Genomic DNA, 19,643 nt, shown 5'->3' with positions numbered 1-19,643 from the left:
GTTAGAAATGGAGGAGTAGCATTTTGTAGCCAATGTACAATATGGGTCAAAAATCAAAGGTCAAAGAAGTCAAAGGTCAAAATTCTGTGTAGCAGTTTTGAAGCCCTCACCTAGTGCCATCACAAAAAGCAAGCGGAATCGAAATCGGGTTAGAAATGGCGAAGGAGTAGCCATTTTGTAGCAAAATGTACAATATAGGTAAAAAATCAAGGTCAAAGGTCAAAGAAGTCAAAGGTCAAAACTCTGTTGAAGCCCTCACCTAGTGCCATCACATAAAACAAACGGAATCGAAATCGGGTTAGAAATGGCGAAGAAGTAGCATTTTGTAGCCAATGTACAATATGGGACAAAAATCAAGGTCAAAGGTCAAAGAAGTCAAAGGTCAAAATTCTGTGAAGCAGTTTTGAAGCCCTCACCTAGTGCTATCACATAAAGGAAACGGAATCGAAATCGGGTTAGAAATGGCGAAGGAGTAGCATTTTGTAGCAAAATGTACAATATAGGTCAAAGGTCAAGGTCAAAGGTCACAACAGAAATTCTGTGTACAAGTTTCAAGTTGAGATTTTCCCCCCCAAAACCAGAAGTGTTCCGGCGCGCTTGGGTGAAGTAATGGTATTTGTTATGATATACAGTGTACACAGATGCACACACACACACTCAAACACCTATCAGCAGACACCATGCTCAAATTTCACTTCTACTTACATTCACACAAGACACAGACAGACAGACAGACAGATTCCAACAATAGCAAAAAAAAAAAAAAAAACACCAACCAAAAACATGGTAACACACAGACATGCTACACAGTTTCAACAGAAAGCCAAATGATAACAAAGAAAGATATATCGAGTAATCAGTTTGATATTTACACATCAGTGTTACATGGCATGAATATCACAGGTGCACAAGATACATAATATTTTTTTTTAAATGGCTGCATCATGAAAAGATTGATAGACGACCTACGCATCTATCCTGAAGAGTTGTCGACCCATCAAAGGACGTGTGCTTGTTGAATGTGAACTGGCCATGGTTCACACACACCAACGAATGCTCTAGGGAAGAAATGATTCACACATGTAACCTAAGCTCGATTATCCCCCCGTGGAATCCACCCAACAATTTAATAATATGTTAATCTTGAAAGTTACTGATCAACACGAGGGCATTGTTTGTTGGAGTGAATATTAAATGTGATCTGAGCACTGCTCAAAAACTCTTCGCAATGCTCAGAGAAAGAAATAGTCCTGAGTGCATTCTATGCCAGTATAGTCACTGGAAAACCATTCCACAATATCATCCTGATCAAGCTATTGTAACAAGAAGAATTGAGCATGTAACATTTGTATGTCGGTGGCAAGGCTTTAACAAAAAGAAATGAATACACACAGTTGATTAAAATGACTTCAGAATTTCGTATAAAAATCAAACTAAGAAAAGAACCTAATGAAAATGTGTAAAATTATATTAAAACCAAGTAATTTTTCCTGAGACAAACTCATAAAAAGTGACGTCCCATCTACCCGTACAGAATTGATGTACGTCAGTGGTTTTAATAAAACATGGTCTTCTGCAAAATTTGTGAGTTTGAGACTTCCAGCTTTACTTTTAGACATGTTTTCAAATGGCTTTCTCTTGAAGAAACACAATTTGATGCTCTAATCTTCAGCACAGCTTCATGAGGAAAGTAATCTCTTGAGAGCAGCGTAGATAAAACATGAAATAAAAGTCGTAGTGTGGCTTCCTGATGCCAGAATATTCTGTAACCTAGAAACAGCGACACGGATATTAAACTGCATCAAATAAAACTCTTGCCTGCAATAAATAGAGATTGTGTAACTACGACCTTTGACAACTCTCGACTAAATTATCTGCATGGTTTCATGTACTGTATATAATATATCACTTGCTTTTTATATGCATGCACTAGGCAAAGGCGCAATATTACATTGTGTTTTTCTTTTGAGAATTAACTTTCCTAAGGATATGGCTTGAAGGTTATTAGAACTGCAAAGAAATGTGGAAACACAAAAATGTTTTACACTGAGAAGAACCATGGAGGAATGCAATATCCAAGGAAAAATGGTATTTTCATGTATGGTTGTATTTCACAGGTGAAGTTTTTTTTTTTTTGCAAGTGATCTCACTGGCATTTCATGACATGCACATTTGAATGTAAGCCATGTGACATACCATGCAACAGTACACTCTTGGGTCCTGGGTCCATTTGCTTTTAACTGACTTCACAATGGTCACCATATTCCGGACATTTGTCCAGTACTTCATGAAATTTTCATATACTAGTTGTTAGTCTTCACTGTGTGGTTTCAAATCAAGTGACCTATTACTACAGATCGCCATCTTATTTCCATCCCCTGCCCATTGTGATCAGGCGAAATCATCCCACTTCAAACCCAATGAAGTCGCTGCACATATCATGATTTACCCTTTACAATCTAATCTTCACTTTTTCTTCAACAGTGCATTGCCAAGTTGGATGGCATTAGGCCTGTTCTGTTTGCAGCGATACTCTGCCACTCTTTTTTTTTCTCTAAATTTATTATCACTTGTGTTTCATCTTGCCTTGAAAAGTTTCTTATAGCTTTTCCTCAAATCAATATTTTAAGGTTAAAACTCAACTTCATCATGATTAGAAAAATCAATATCAGCCAACTCAAAATCATTATTTGTCAGAATTCCTGCATTTGGCAAAATCTAAAATCCTTGGATTGTCTAAAATTATCCACATGATTAAAAAAAAAAAAGAAGGAAAAACAATATACTTGAAAGGACCCATGAATTTAGCTACGTACAAATTAAAACATGATATGGCTGTCAAAAAAGAATGTGAAAAGAAATTGCTAGTTAGTAAACTTCATAAGAACAAAACAAATTAAATTGGTTTTATGATCCCAGTTTGCATCAATTCCTGAGGCACGATTTCAAAGGAAAGAGAGAGAAAAAAATATTTAAAAGACAAAAGTAACAGTCAAACAAAAGCAATCCTATAATTGCACAATTCTTTTTTGTTTTTTGTGCTTTTGTTTCAGACACAGTGACTGCCCTGGCAGAAGAGTGTAACTTCCCAAAACTAAATATTCTTCAAATTGTCAAATGATATAATTTTACTGTGATTTTCCTCTTTTTGCAGCCCAAACCCAGAAACAAGCAACAAAAATTCAGATACATGATCACCAATCAATAACTGCTCATCCAGGTAAATGGTCCAAAATAGATGGCTTGTGTATCAACTCTTGGTAAACAATTTAATTTACCTCCCAAACCCCCTGCTTTCAAATGAAACCCGGAGCACCTTACACTGTTGGAAAGAATTAGTTGTGGAAAGCTTGCCCATGCAGCTAACATCTTGGCAAAACATCTCCACCTAAAAGCAGCGTAACTACACTCAGGTGAATCAGTTGCATCTGGACATATGTGAGGTCTGTGGTCTGCTTACAGCTTTGCAGAGGCATGCATTGGCGTGCGGCTTCCTTCGGTTACATAGGTGTACATCACTATTTGATTCCTCCTACAAAGTCATCAATGTGTGCGCATTCTCTGGCTACATCGGCTGCATTCTTCAGCAGTGCTTCCCACAAGAGGGCGATTATCCACGTGAAAAAAAAAAATGGTACAGTGTCAACGAAAATTTGACTTCAAAATGCAGCGAAGTGTAGCTGTCTGTAAAGTTGTTCACACAACAGAAACTCTCTTTTGCAACTCGGTCTGGCGCAGCGATGACATTCGTTGCTGCAGTGAAGAGTTGTGTGAAGCGGTCGAGTGTTCAAGCAGTTGTAACCAAGTGATGACACGGGAGCAGTCTGGGATCCATCCTACCACTCTGGTATTGTTCATCTTATGTGATTGAAGAGATTGAGCACCGACTTGGACTCCTAAAGGGGAAGATGAGACATCAGACAATACAAAGGGAAAAGCATCAATATTTGTTACACAGCATTCATCACTGTGATATTCATCCAGTATGATTTTGATGATCTGTTTCTCCTGTTATTGTAAGTAGGAATTTCTTTGGCCAAAATATACATACACAAAAATACTCTTGCACAAACAAGTAAATGGTTTGTATATATTGTACTTACTGTACGAGCTGAAATTTTCGCGGTGGTTTTATTTTCGCGAATTTCCTTTGAACCGCGAAAATAACAACGTGCAAACAGATAAGCACAGTTAGACCTCGCAACCGCGAAATTAACAACACGTGAAAATGTTCTCCTCATAGCAATTCGCGAAAATATCTGTATGCGAAAATTTCAGCTCGTACAGTAATTAGTTCTACCATCAAAATAGAGCATTAAAAAATTCAGCGAATGTCAGTTTTTTGTTTAGCTTTGTCTTTTTTTTTTGTTCTTGGTACACAAAAGTTCTTGGTACACAAAAGGAGATAAGTCACCAAACAAAATGTGTAAATGCTAATCTGAGTTTTTCTTGAGTGTGAATATATCACGATGTACTGTACATATAATCATGTTTTTCAAATAGAAATTGCTAGTTCTCTTACTGCATCCACTCAATCATTCAATCATCCATGATTTAATCTGCCCTCATATTCTTCCAGTGGGAAACCACTAATGATGACAAATATATTAATAATTGCAAGCCGCACCCATGGTTAAGTTTTTTTTTTTCTTCTTCCTTCGAGCAAGTTCCCAGGACAACCTACCTTGGTTGACCTTGATTTGCTGAAGACGTTCCAGAAGCGCAGTGTTTCATCGCCTGCTCCTGTTACTATCGCTTCTCCATCTGGTGAGACAGCCTGCAGCACAAAGAAGGGTTAAAACATCAGGGTAATATCATTTCATTCTACATACGTGGGATTACTATCAGGAGATGTGGACCTAACACACATGTCAAACATAGATAACAGTCCTATTGCCTTGTAATTGAAGCCTACAGAAATATTTTTGTTGCTCTCTTCAAGATCATCAACATGATCTTCACCAGCATTTAAAAAGTGATACAGAAGCTACATTCTCAAGGGCAGGCCCTGAGAATATGCCCATATGGCTAATTTGATTCCTAAATTCCATTTTCACCATCTATTTTTTTAAAACACAGTTTATGAAAAATATGCATGGCAAAGAAAAATAAACACCACTCACAAAGAAATTTAGAAAATAACATATTGTCATGACAATTAAGACTTGCAAATAGTAGTAGGCTATGGCCATTCAATACAGAGACAAAAACAGATTTACTCACCAAGTACAAGACTCTGTAGGTGTGTCCAGTTAGTTTGGCAACTTGAACCAGGGAGGGGTACTTCCACACGAGAATTTGATTCTGAGAGTAGCCATGTGTACTGACCTGTATGATACCAGGAGAGATACATACCATGCAAAAAACTTGTATCAGCTTACAAAATGGTCCAAACCCTAAACCCAAACAGGGCATACTTGTAAACTACACTGCATTTGAATTATAGTGAACACAGTTATGACAAATTTTACTGCAACAAAGTAACAATCTGATCCTAAATTATCTATATATTTTGATAAACTTTTAGTTTGGCTGTAACAAATTTTTTACAAAATGAAAGAAAACTGCCAATCCTGAGAACATTGTTATAACAGGACTTGCCTGTGTAATGAAAACAAAATCCTCTTTAGAAGAAACAAAGAATCCTCTCTTCAAGCAATAACTCTCCCTTGATTAGACACGATATTGATACATGATAAAAGTGGTTGTATGTCCATTTTTCTTTAAAGTTTTTGAGGGTATTATTCTAATTCATACTTCAATAAGCAAATGCATTTCCAATCGATATTTACTTCCAACATTTATGATCATTACAAACCTTTTAGAGAAAATTTGATATGTAGGCAAAACATACAATATCTTCACTGATAAAACTGCAGTACGAATGCAAACCCCCTACTCACCAATTCATTGTCGTGCTTAGACCAGGCCAGGTTGCAAACTTGTGAGACTGTGTCCACGTAGTTGAGCGGCTGACCGGTCAGCGTGTTCCAGAAGCGGATGCAGCGGTCAGCCGTGCCCCCGCCCGACGCTAGCAGGCCATGCTGGTGAGGGGACCAGGCGATTGCCTTGACCGCTGCGCTGTGTTCTGTGTACTGCTGGACGGGCGACGTACTTGAGTGGTTCCACACGAACAGCTGTAAGGAGGAACAGCCGCAAACAATTTCTCAAAAATACAAAATATTGCACGTTTTTCCCTTTTCTATTTTTCATCTCTGTTCTTTTCCAGATTGCCTGTGTTGTGGAGGTTTCCATTCTCATTGTGCCATTCATTATATTACAGTAGTCAGTATTTTGTGGTTTTTAAATAAAGCTGGCTTTTCTATTCAATGATACTAGTATGTGGCTCATAATCAACAGGAGGTTGATAGATAGTGAGCAAAGAGAAACCAATTTTGTTTCATAGCCTCATTGGTATTTTTGTCACACATTTAAATGATATCACACAAGGTGTAGTCCTTCAGTTATGCAAATGTGTATCTTGTATATTCTGACACATCCTAATAGTTACAAAACATGTGTATCTCATTTACCTCATATAATATTTCCTCCTTGTTAGATGAATTTTAGTACATCAAATGTCCTTATCTGACACATATTTTTTAATTGTGTGTATTTTGTAGCAATCAATATCAGGCTGCGCTGCAAGCCAAACTGAACACTGCATTTTGTGCTCCACTGTAAGATACTACAAGAGGGATATTAAGATGATCACAGGCTACACTTTGGTCAGCATCACAGGCACAGTACTGCACAACCTCCTGAAAATTTGGCTCAAAATTTGGCTCAACACTGGCCAAGCCAGTGTTCTATCCAAGGAGCTTATTACAACCACAATTACTTCACAGATGACATGTGCTGCCATAGTCAATGTCATTGTTGTTGCTTGCTGGTTTTTTTTTTTTTTTTTTTTTTGACCCAAACACACACAAACCTTGTTGTCGTTTCCGCCCGACGCTAGGTGCTGGTGGTCAGGGGACCACTTGAGCCCGCACACCTCTTGCCGATGACCCCCGAGCTGCCTGGTCACCCCGGACATTCGGATGTCCCGCTGGAGAATCATGCGGTCGCGGCTTCCAGACGAGAGGCTGTCGGCATTCCATGCCAGGGCACCTGGAGTGTGAGACAGTGCAATAAGGAGAGAGAGAGAAAGATAGTATGAGATAGACAGAGCGGGAGAGAGAAAATGAATGATTCAGAGATGAAAGGGAGACAGATAGACAGACAGATAGACATACATACCCCGCCTTCACATTAGACCTTGCATTGCGGGGACAGTCACCAGAGATCTTATCTTTTTTACGAGTGACCGTCCACACTGCTATCTCATCTGTCTCTGAGCTGTTGGGGCAATTGGGGCTTGGGGCGAGCTCTGCCACTTGAAACCAGACATAGTGCATGCACATATTTCATAAATACAGCCGGACGCTATCAATTTTGCCCCAAGGTCACTCTTCCCTCCAAATCTTGTCCCCGGACCCTACTTGCTTCAAGGGAACAAGCCCAAGCAAGCGTTCACTTTATGATTTTCAAGGAGAAAGTTCCACAGCAAGGGACTTTCCAAGTGTCGTGGGGACTAATGTGAACGCGGGAAAACAAACAGGCAGACTGACAAAGTTTTGGGAAAACTGTTTTTCTTACTCATATACATTTGTGATCTGCGAAGGATTTCAAAAATACTGACAAGCACTCTCCAATAGTCTCCATAATTATAAGAAGATAGTACCTTTAACCCATTCTGTATGGGAACCTGGTGGACTGAGTATTAAGTTTATGGGCATTTTAGAACTCAGTATGGGATGGGTTAATAAGTATCACAAACATGTAAACTGTATTGTATAAGCTGCTATTTTCGCAAGGGTTTAATATTCGTAAATTTCACGATTCACTGTTGGACTGCGAATTTAACAACATGCGAAAATGTCACCCATGTGGTGGTGTAATACTGCACATACGACAGCTTTGTGTCAAGTCACAAAAACAACATCTTGCGAAAATGTCCATGATCTCATTCACGGAAATAACTGTACACGAAAATAATAGCTTATATAGTATGTTAAATCAAAGAAAATCTACATGTGTAAAATTTAACATGAGAGCATTGACGGCCATCTTCTAGAAGAAAAGAGAGATGACTGTCAATTTCGCTTTCATTACCAGGCATAACTTGATCATTACTGAACTGAACAAACTATTGCTCAGTACACTTCTGAAGTGGGAGGGGGAGCTTCCAATACCCACCACACCAATCAGACAACTTGCACACTAATGACTTTTGAAATCACAAAAAACATGTGATGAGTTGAAACTATCTGTCTTCATAATTAATGCATGCATCTGAGATCATCATCCTGTGTACAACTACACCTACTGCAGTATTTGAGCGTTGGTTCTTGCATGTTGACATACATGTAGTCACATTATAAATACTTAGAAAATAACTGCTACAATACAACACATAAATAAAAACCTAACAGTAAACTGCTTGTGGTAGCATCAATGGCGACTCACAGGTATCAATTCTGGCCCTGAATGATCTCCATTGGGAACTAAAGTAGGTTGCATTAATTTACCACACTTTGATTACGATAATAATTGGTGGCAATCATCAGAATCATATGACCAACACAAATGTGTATTGTCGTCGGCACAGTGTACTCACCTACACGGGCAGAGTGACCCTCCAGGGCATGGAGTTTCTTCTGGGCTGCATAGTCCCACACTTGGACCAGCCCTTTGTGGGTGCCCACTGCCACCAGGTTGCCCTGTACAAACACAAATTGTTCAGGAAGGCACAATGAAACTTATTACTTCTGTCTGCTTCTCATCTACAAAGTATCTACTCCTCCCCTTGGATATCCATTTATCTATCTTTCAATCCATCTATCTATCAATCTGAATCAAGTGCATGTCAATGGCTAGCGATGTCATCAAACTTTCACAGCCATAATGAACCATTTCTTCATTGCCCGCCAGCACATCTCACATTGAGATACTTTTATCATTATATCATGAAATAGTTACAAATGTTCTACACATCACAATCAATACCGCATAAATACCACAATGTACGCTTACAAAACAAATAGCAATGCCGCTCTTCTACACTGGCAACTGCAGTCCTTGAATTCTGGCTGGATTTGAGAGCAACAATTGCAGTTTGCTACTGTACAACAGTGTATTTACGACTTTATGCATGGCCTTGACAAAAGCAAGCCTGATGTTGATTATTCCATCCAGGACTTACCCTCTCATTCCATGAGACTGAAGTTACCGTGTCTCCATCTCCCGACAAATCACATAACCTTGTGACCTAGACAAATTCAAATTGGAACACACAAAAACAAAAAACATCAACAACAAATGAAAATGAGAAAACAAACATAACAAGAACAGAAAGAAGTAAATCATGAAACAGAAAGATCAATAATTTTGTTTTTCTCCCATTAGTCATTAGATTTATTCATCTCTTCATTCCTTTTGCATTATAGGAATATACTTTTGCATTATAGGAATATAAAGTGTTAATAAAGTCACTGGCATTTCCAACTGGAGTCTAAAGCTGTATACAAAATCTGATGCTTGTGATTACGCAATGACTGCAATGATAGTCATTTCCTACGGCAAGGAGCAAATGACATCCTACACAAACAATAATCACTCCCAGGACTGTCCTAGAGTCACAAAATCCAAGTGTTATTCGTGATTAGGATGTGGTTGTAAAAGATATCTGAGTGGGCCTGCTATTCTGTAACTAGGTCAAGATTGGACGGGTGACTAAATGCTGATGAAAAGGCTCAGCAAACTAAGGTACACGCTTGGACACATAAAGGGTTTAAAGCTAAAACATATTTCTCAGAAGGGCCAAAAATTCATCTTCCACCATTTGGAATTTGCTTGCATATATGCAAAACATTGAAAGGGTCTACCAAGAAACTTACTTGGCTGACGCAATTTGTCAGAATGAGGAGGTGTTTTGGAGTATTTTGAGATCAAAGTACAAAAATATTTAGATAGTAGAACACAATTTTTTTTTTTTCCAGAAGAGCACTTCCCATCCAGCACTGTGGTTAGATAGAACGCTGTGTTACGATCGATCTTGCCTTAGCAAATTGCACTTTTTCTTTTCAAGCTGCATGCGATTCACTCTCACGCAGCATATCGGTGGATATTGTTGTGGCCTGATTTGTCACTAATCAGTAATCACAAATGACACTTTAATTATGGAGTCATTGCTGTTTCCTACATTTCTCATGCATGTATTTACATTCTAAAGCAATAATCAACAGTTCTGTACAATGTTTTCATTCTTAGGATGCAAAACACTGACCTGGCTATTGCATGCACTCCAAAGGTAGACACAGGTCCCCAGACCCACACTCAGTATATTTCCCGACGACCAGTCCACCAGGTTGAGATAGAAGTCGTCTTGCAGCTCGGGCGCATCCAGGACTTTGAATGGAATCTTGGAGATCTTTCGCATCGGTTTCCGTGGCGACCGCAGCAATTTCTGGCTGCAGGGGAGCAAACATGGAGCATGGAATCAATGCTTGCAGGGTAATTTGCACTATTCCCAGGGAGCTATACTACATTATACGCAAGATTACAGTTGAACCTCTTGTATCCGGACAAGTCGGGACCGGGGCTCATCCGGATAAGGGATTTGGCCGGATACGGGAGACTCAATGCTTTATACATGTATGTACTGATGTAGCCCATTGTAGTACCACATGTAGTAATGTGTATACCGAAACCTTTTCATTGTTACATTTGGGGATGTTTGGGGATTTTAAAATGTCTGAGGGTAAGCAATTTGGAAGGAAATTTGATGTAATGTATGTTAATCATATTGGAAGTAATATGTAATACATGTGTGTTTGTGTAGGAGTTCTCAAGGAGTTGGGCAAAATCACGGCGAGATTGCGTCAGTATAATAGAGAGATCTGGATAAAGGGAGGCCGGATAATAGAGGTTCAACTGCATATCAGAACAAATGCACGCATCATACACTAAACAGATGCAACAAACCCTGTCAAACATTACACAGATTTACAATGGATATAAATGAAGCTGTAACAAGAGTGTATGGATTTATATAGTATCTCTGAAGTCAAAGATTTTGAAAATATTCAAGGTACAATGTACATACTGTATGTAGGTAAACAGGGAAACAAAGCTTGTGATTTAAAAACAGTTAACAGCAGAAACAGGCAACTGAAGAAAATAACAAAACATAATTCAAACAAATGAGTACTGCCAGGCATACTGGAATAATGTAAATTGAGTAAAGAGACTAGACTCATCAAGGTGGAGCTGACTAGCATCTGGGCTTTACCTCTTGTTTCCGATGGGCGAGAGAGAGTACGGGGGTGAGTCCTCCCCCTGTGCCAGGCTAGGTCTCTTGGCCTGGACGTTGTACTGGAAGAGATTCCGCTTGACCTTCTGGGGGCTGACCATTCGTCGGTCCTCACACTGTGGGTCCTTGATCTTGTCGATGTTGGCTCCCAGCAGCTCGTTCTTGAGGAGACAGTGGTAGGCCAGCATGTCTGATGACAAAAACAAACAAGCAAATAAGTAAACAGATAAGTAAATAATGGTAAATGAATAAATCTGTCTAAACAAAATAAAAACTGGGCACTGGATGAAAACTGTCTTTATGTATGTGACCCTGGAATGTCCATTACAGTACATGTGCACTCTGCATACAACAAAATCAAAGAATCATTGCTCAGTGTCAAAACATGGCTCCCAGTCATCTCTGTTGTGCTTGTTCTTTCTGTCCCTCTTGGTGCAGATTTTTTTTTTCTCACACTGCACATGATTCACTATATATACAAACTTTGCAACTTTGTTGGCAGCATTATGTCAGCATTTGTTTCAGCTAATTTGTATTAAAACATCCAATCTGTGTTTCAATCCCTTCATATTTGTTTTCTCTCTGTGCTGTATTCTCTGTATCTTTGTACAGACTACATACAATGTATCAAATGTATGCAGCAGCCAAAAGAAATGTCTGCAAGCATGTAGTTTATGATTTTAAAAGACAGATATATGTGGCCATAACCTTATTTGTCACATACATGTATTTAATGGGGGCAGCAGTTATGACAATAATCAAGAGGCCAATCAAACTTGAAACCACCCAGATGACAAATTCTCTACAAACATACGAGCAGAGAGTGTATGTGTGCATGAGGTGGAGGAGGAGAACTACTAATCAGGTTGTACAACTACAAATCGTACAGTGTATACATGTGCATTGTATGTGATGGGTTCTACACACCTCGTATCACTAGGGCAAACAAGCGCAGTATTAATTCCTTTATATTCCCTGAGACACAAGCACTGATAAAGTATATACATTGTCTGTATTTCTCATTGTTTTGTTTTTGATTGTTTGTTTTAGCAAACATCACTCAACCTCCCCCCTTCCCTAAAGAATTAACAGTATCTAGGCAATTACCTTGCTGGGTAGTATCATTAATAAAAACAAAACAAAACCATAGAAATACAAGTACAAAGAAAAAAAAAATAAAATATGACCTCTCCCCCCCCCCCAAATATATATATATATATATATATATATATATTTTTTTTTTTTTTTTTTTTTTAAATAGTTTTCCTCTCACCTTTGCCAGACTCTCCTGTGTCTTTACCCCTCCTACCAGCCGGCTGGGTCTCCTCAGACTCTGGCTGGATGGAGCCGAAGCCCACCTGCCAGTTTGTGCCCGCCCGGCTGGGGATGAAGCGATCACTGAACCGGTCCTTGGACGGAGAAGCTGCCTTGCCCGGGGAGATGGGCTGGATTACACAAGTTGATTGGAAAAAAAAAAAGTCAGATGACATACGGTCTTAAGCCATGATCACTGATTCATCATACAAATTTGACTCAAAAGGACATTTTATATGGAAAATACATATACTGTCGGTGAACGAGTGTATACATACCATACGTATACCTTGTACACGTACTCTTTCTCTATTGGCAAAATGAATTTTCAGTTCCATTTTTCCCTTTGTTGCTGTTGTTGTTGTTAATGTTGTTGTTATTGCTATAATTGGTACTCTACAGATATGCAATGCTTTTATTACAACTAATGCAAGTGAAAACAAAATGATACCAAAGACTGCACATACTATGTACATGCACATGTACAATGTATTGTTACACATCATCAACTTTGAACATGTACATATGATACAATTACGTAAGGTGTAGATATACTGCACATGTACACTTCAAACTTGCAGTCTGCCTTATCAGGCTCCATTATTGGCAAAACACAAACTGCTGTAATTTCCTTCCCTCTTTTTGTGCTACACTGTATTTGGTTTTAAAAAGCAGAAGCTCATCATATCAACATAATTTGTACAAGGGCACAGTACACAACATGTACTTGAAAAATTATGTGGATTTATCTAGTGCAGAATATTCAAAGAAATAAAAATAATGTCTGAAAATATTGGCAAAATTTAATAATCCTTTTTATAAAGAACTTTGTACACATTTCTTCTTTTTTCTGACTGTGCACAGCTTGTCTGCTTTATCTTTTATCACTGTGGACAAGATGGTATTCACACCTTCTCCACAAAGTAGAAAAGGCACGTCTACAGTAGCATGTAGTGAGCATCTTTAAGGGAAAGAAGAATTCAAATGGTCTACTTTCTAATTAGTAAGGAACACTTTGATTCAGAGACTGTCTTACCAAGGTTGTTGGTGAGCCCAGGGGAGATTGGCCATTTTTCTGCCTAAGTAGACGCCTCTCAAACTCTGGTTCCATGTCTTTTCCTCTTGCTGACAATAGACTTGGCTCTTGACAATGACGGTTGGGTCAGCACAGATCAGTGCTCACACCAGTTTCCTCTATCCCACCCTACTGTCCAGTGGGGTATTAAAATAGAAGTGCCAGGCTTGTCAATCTAGTACTACAAAAAGACTGGGACTTAAGGCTATCCAAACAATGGAAAGTCCCCTCAATGAACAACACAGACAATGGCTGATGCCCAGCAGGATGTTCCACTTGAGGATTAATCCTTCACTGAATTCTCTGGATATCCTGATTATGTATACCACTTAATTCCCTGGTCCTACAGTATCTGTGACACTGTGGCAGGTGGTTGGCTCTGTGATATCTGAAGCCAAATTAGCAAGCAAAGGGAAGATCTATTGATGCTACCTGTAGGCACACTTCGTAGGAAGGCAGCGTGTTATTCGTTGGCTGTCTAGGTGGGACCAACACACAGCAGCGCAAGGGCGATGGTTGCTCTGCTGTCTGAACAGACCTCCAGCACCTGAAAATGCAACAACAACAAAAAATGAAATAAAATAAAAATAAAAATCTGGTTTACAATGTACACTCAACCTTTCAAAAATGATTATCTATACCCAGTGCTTCCTCAAGAGAACACACCAACCTCTTGGACAGATCATGCAGTATTTTGAGTAATGGATCTATATGAAACACTGGGGCTACAAACACAGATTATGATCTGTGATGATGTAACTATACTATGCACAGTATGTAAACTGATGACATAAACTCAGTACAAACCAAGAGGTTTTTAGTAATTGTTGATGGAGTCAGATGAAAGCAGGCAACACATACACCAAAGCCACATTCATATTCCTAGCCTGGTGGGTCTGTGCTATGTACTCAACTTGTCAAAAGACTTCATAGCATACACTTCATAAATTTGTAGTACATTTAATATCCCGCCAGAAGTGGCAGGTCTGCACTTGTTCCTGCCTGTACTGGTACAAGATGACCTTTGATCAGTGTGTAAACATGTACCGGTATGTACAATACATTGTACTCACACACAAGGAAGCCTACTGTCATGACTGTACATGCTTGAGTAATTTCATAATACAGGCTGTAGTTCCCCAAGTATCTCTGTATTCGAGGATATTTGAACTCTGACCAGGAAAAGTGCACTTTCTTTGTTTGTTTGCTTGTTTTCAAATCTCCTCTTTCCTGTTGTGTTGCTCTGATGTTTGCTCCCATAAATCAAGCCGTAATAACAGGGCACTGATGTCGGTATTCACTTTTGCCTTTTGGACAGGGTAGGATGGCTATACACTGTACTTGCACCTCTTAATCTATTCAATGTTTTGTATATGTACATACGCGGTACATTTATAGTGTATATTAGCAAGAACAAAATCACCAATTGGACATCTGGAAGGAAGCACAGGACCAATTTAGTAATTCTTTTATAAGACTTGGGGCCAGTTTCATGACGAAGTTTGCTATCACAATAAGCTGTAATATATATTTGCTGTAGCAACAGCCAAGAAACAACCAGATGTGTACACATATATGCAGAATGTCTGTTGCCGTATGTTATTTTTGGTATATATTATGTATTGTGGGTGTACTATGCACTGCGAGACTACATTGTATAGTGCTCCAGATTCTAGTTGATATTATGGATTCCGTATTAAAGCAGAGGTACGAGGTAGCAGTGCACAAAACATGAATGTTGTCATGGTACACTGTTACCACATTTTTCTCCATCAGAACTTCATTTCCACTGGGGTCTAGTAATCAACATCATAGCAGTGTCCCATTTGGGTCACATGATGAAATGTCGACCAATCACTGAACAGGATATTGTTAATGAGCCATGATGAGGGATATACTAGAAAGCATTCTTTAAAGTGAAGGTCCATCCTGATATTACAGTGTATCATGTTGCTTTGTTTGAAAACAGAAAAATCAGTTTTACATTAAAGTACAAGTAGATCAATGAAAATTTTGGGAGAAAATCAGGCACACAAAAACTAATTGTGGCGTGGGGTACGGTACTCATGACTATTACAACTTGTATGATGAAGTTTAGAGACAAATTCAAATTGGCAACTTTGTGTGAAGTAGGAGTTGAGCAGCTTCCCACTCCGTTTTCACACAAAAAGTCACATACAAAATTTCATTTCTCTCACGGCTGCCTGACAGGTAGCCTACATCGAGTATAAAATTTGGTGGATCCCCCAAATTGGGTTGACACCCACCTCCCTCCACTTTTTTTAATATTTTTTTTTTTTTTTATAACTAAACGATACGCATTTGATAAAAGTTACAATCATTATTAGGGTAAAAGCAACCTGCGCTACAGGTACATACATGTATGTTGGGTCTACAATTGTACATCAGACAGAAAAACCTGTTTGTCTGGAGGAGATTTTTAATTTACGGCTCTCTGTGAAGCCAGACGTAGTCTCCACGGAACATATCCACGACGACAAATACAGACCGATCTTTTGGTCAAGGTCACATTTGACCAGAAGATCGGTCTGTATCTTGTTGTCGGGGATATGTTCCGCATAGCCCAACCAGACGCCATGCGCTAGCGCTAGCACAGCGTCTGACGGTGTGTGATACACATATCTACGAAACCCCATACACATGTCTACTAAACCCCTCGAATACGGCCACACAACAACAAAGATGTTGAAAATTTCTACATTCTTATCACAAATTTTACGAATCACTCACGTGAATTGAGATGCTTGGACTATGAGCATGGTATTTCAGTCCATAGTGAGCCCTAACGCAATATACACTGAGCAAAAAGTCCAATCTTAACCCGGAATGCTGTGATCATCGCTGGGCCATTCAAAATAAACCTTTCCCAGCTTTGAACGATGCAAATTGCGCTGCTAGAGTTTGTACGCCCACGAAGTCGACAGAGCCCTCTTTGCCCAGTGCTGCGCCGACATTTCGAATCATTTCTGTGAAGTGTGATTTCTACGATTTCTGCGGCGTACAGGATTAAAAAAGGTGCAATTTTTGGTAAGTTGTAAAATGAGTATATCAATATTAATAGCTGAAAACGCTAGCTGAATAGATAAAGTTGTCACCTTATGTAGTTTTAGTAACAAATATGGTGCAGTAAATTCAAAATCGAGTCGGCGCCCCGGAATCCTGATACACTGTATTACGTAGTGTCCACACCGTACAGCCCTGTCGTGACTTACACTTGTGTCCAGCGACAGGGCTGTGTATGGTTAGTTCCGCGGAGACTACTGTATGTCTGGCTTCACAGAATCCCCTCCTATACAGACTGAGTGCTGTCCTACAGGTAACTGTAGGGGGATACTTTAGCACAGACACAGATTCGCCAGTGATCAATTATCACCATAATGCATAAAAAAAAAGCACATAGGCCTACAGTGCGTGCGCTTATATCCTTTGGTTATCATCGTGTACATAAGCATGCTTCAAATTTGCGGGAGGGATGCTCTAGGGCTCTACAATGGAAACCGATTTGCCCATGCTCAGTTATCACCAAAGCAAAGTGTATGGAATCTAGCGCTGTGCGTGCACCTACAGACAGTACCTTTCGTGATCACCACTGTTTAATAGCGTATGGATGTATTACTAACGTGTCGACGAGCTGGTAGACTAGCTGTGTCCTCCTCCATGAAAATTCCACTCGTCTTCAATATTTCACACAGCTACAGCTGTTGAGGACATTGTAGAATTTGTATTCATGAAATGTTGATTTTACTATTTAGATCCAAGTTCAAATTTGCCGATCTACGACTGCAAATTAGATGTGAGAAAGGTGAGGTACGTACATGTACATGTACACTGTACCTCAGCCAATTCTCCATAGGGCATTCCAGACGATTTTCATAAAATTTTCACATCATGTACGATGTACAGTAGTAGTGTAGAAACGAAACCCTACTACTACTAGTCAATAAATCAACAGCTCCATGTATAACCATGTGTTAGATTCGTGGAATTTATTGTGGTCCTTGAGCAGAGAAACCAATAAACTGAAAATCTTAAACAAATTACACTGAACTGTGTTGATGACATCGAGAGCCTCATAAATGGAACTGTGCGCTATACAAGTAGCCACTATTAAATGTAGCGGTGTAAAAATTCCATTACAATACTGCTTGCACAACAAGTTCACCTGTGAAGAATCCAGGGCCGTAAAGTGCACAATTGCCATGCTGCCTTCTTTTGTTCTGCTTCTTTAAAGTTGAGCCCCAACTCATAAGTTATTATGGTGAGGCTGCCATGTCATTAGCCCGACCAGACGCTGTTACGCTATGCGAAAACAGCGTCTGACGTGCGCGGCATGCAGCCTCGAAGTGAGGAACCTCAACACAACTACAAAACTTAGGAAAATGTATACTTTTCTCCTTTAAACAGAATACTTTACTCACGTTAAATGCATGTTTCTATTACAGAAGAATAGTCCGCCACACTGGGTCCATGGAGACCACTTGCGATAAGTCCGTGGAACAAATAAAATTACACTTTCTGGCGCAATTCCTGACCGTCGGGCTTCGTCGTTGCAGGATTCAAAATGGCGCCTTGACTTATGCGCATGCGTGACCGGATGTGCTCCAGAGCGAGCGCGTGTGCGTTGAAAGTGTCGAACAAACCCTGGCGTCTGCTACACAATAACCGTGGTATGGAGCTCAATGCTCGTCGCCCGACCAGACGCCAGCCGCCGCCAAGCCCAGTACAGTTTATAGCTGTATACTAGTAACCGTGCGTACGCTGCTTGAGTGTAACAGCACGGTCGACAGCGCGACCTTTTGAAAGGGCATTCACATCACGTGACCACCCGATATCTAAACTTGGCCTGGCGTGAAAGATTGTGTACGGTGTGGACATTTTGCTATGCTGGATATGATGATCAATTTCGGTAAGTTTCATTTTGTACATTTGAATACTGACAGCATCAGATGTAGAGTAAATATTGAAGAGTATACTCGATGGGTTAGAGGTGACAAAAATGAACGTAAGTATCAAAAGTCAAAGCTATCGTGATACGATTACGTCGCTCTCGGTGGTTGGTGGTCACGCGCGTACAGCCCTGTCGCGACGTACCATGTACAGCGACTGGGCTGTGTATAGTTACCATGTCATCATCCTTGTTCATTGGCATGCAATTTGTTATAAATTTTAAAGACATTCTCATTCCTCATCCCAATCACTATAAATTCTGAAACTGTGTAGACGTAGGCCTAGACTCTACTCAGTTTAACTAATTTACAGTTGTTCAAATGTAAAAGTCTGAAAATCATCCGGAGGTCCCCTTTAACAATGTTTAAGAAATCAACTTTGTCTTTCTGGCCTGGCTTAATACAAGTTACACCAAGTTACAGTTAGCCTACTGTGTAACGTTAGGCCTAACGTTCTAACCGTTACACATCGCATAGCCTGCTGACCGACCAGACGCTACAAAACAATGCCTGTTGTACGCTGTGCGACGTACAAATACAGCGACTGGGCTGTGTATACAGTTACACATCGCAGTGCAGGGCACACGACATGACACTCCTTAGATTTTGATAGGAGCCACCAACAAAGCAAAGCTCGTGTTACAGTATAAAATGACCACCATAAACAATATCACTTATTCTCCCCAATCTCTAAAGTCATTCATATCGTAATGATCAATTTAATCTCCTAGAAGGTACTGGACACGCCTACAAATCAATGATTCTCGACATTTAACTCACCATTTGAAAGCGCAAATCGCCGGATCACTACTGTATATTTTTTTGTCAACACTGCCCCCACGCGGCATGTTTTGAATAAGTAACTCCGCTTTTATGCGCACGCGCATTTGCATCAGGGTTGTTAAACGGTTCATCGCACTTCCAGCGACAG

The 19,643-nt window shown here is 39.7% G+C and overlaps 1 protein-coding gene across 3 annotated transcripts; it reads right to left on the bottom strand.

Moving 5' to 3' along the window:
* Positions 1-846: 846 nt before the first annotated feature.
* Positions 847-19,522, bottom strand: LOC140236732 (fizzy-related protein homolog). 3 transcript variants are annotated; one of them, XM_072316658.1, is made up of 12 exons: positions 19,493-19,522; positions 13,707-14,292; positions 12,630-12,801; positions 11,336-11,546; positions 10,331-10,514; positions 9,248-9,313; positions 8,663-8,765; positions 6,935-7,113; positions 5,904-6,137; positions 5,224-5,328; positions 4,685-4,777; positions 847-3,896 (listed from the first exon to the last, which is right to left on the bottom strand). In XM_072316658.1, the coding sequence occupies exons 2-12, from the start codon at positions 13,779-13,781 to the stop codon at positions 3,855-3,857; spliced, it is 1,464 nt and encodes a 487-aa protein (XP_072172759.1). In that variant the 5' UTR covers positions 13,782-14,292; positions 19,493-19,522; the 3' UTR covers positions 847-3,854. The 3 variants fall into 3 exon arrangements, with proteins under 3 accessions (XP_072172759.1, XP_072172761.1, XP_072172760.1); XM_072316660.1 differs by lacking the exon at positions 19,493-19,522 and adding an exon at positions 17,387-17,405; XM_072316659.1 differs by lacking the exon at positions 19,493-19,522 and adding an exon at positions 14,607-14,623.
* Between the last annotated feature and the right edge of the window lie 121 nt (positions 19,523-19,643).

Source organism: Diadema setosum, chromosome 13, assembly GCF_964275005.1.
Source record: "Diadema setosum chromosome 13, eeDiaSeto1, whole genome shotgun sequence".
NCBI classification, from domain to species: domain Eukaryota; kingdom Metazoa; phylum Echinodermata; class Echinoidea; order Diadematoida; family Diadematidae; genus Diadema; species Diadema setosum.
Note: the sequence above shows the minus strand (reverse complement) of the source record. Positions and strands in the feature narration are given on the sequence as shown.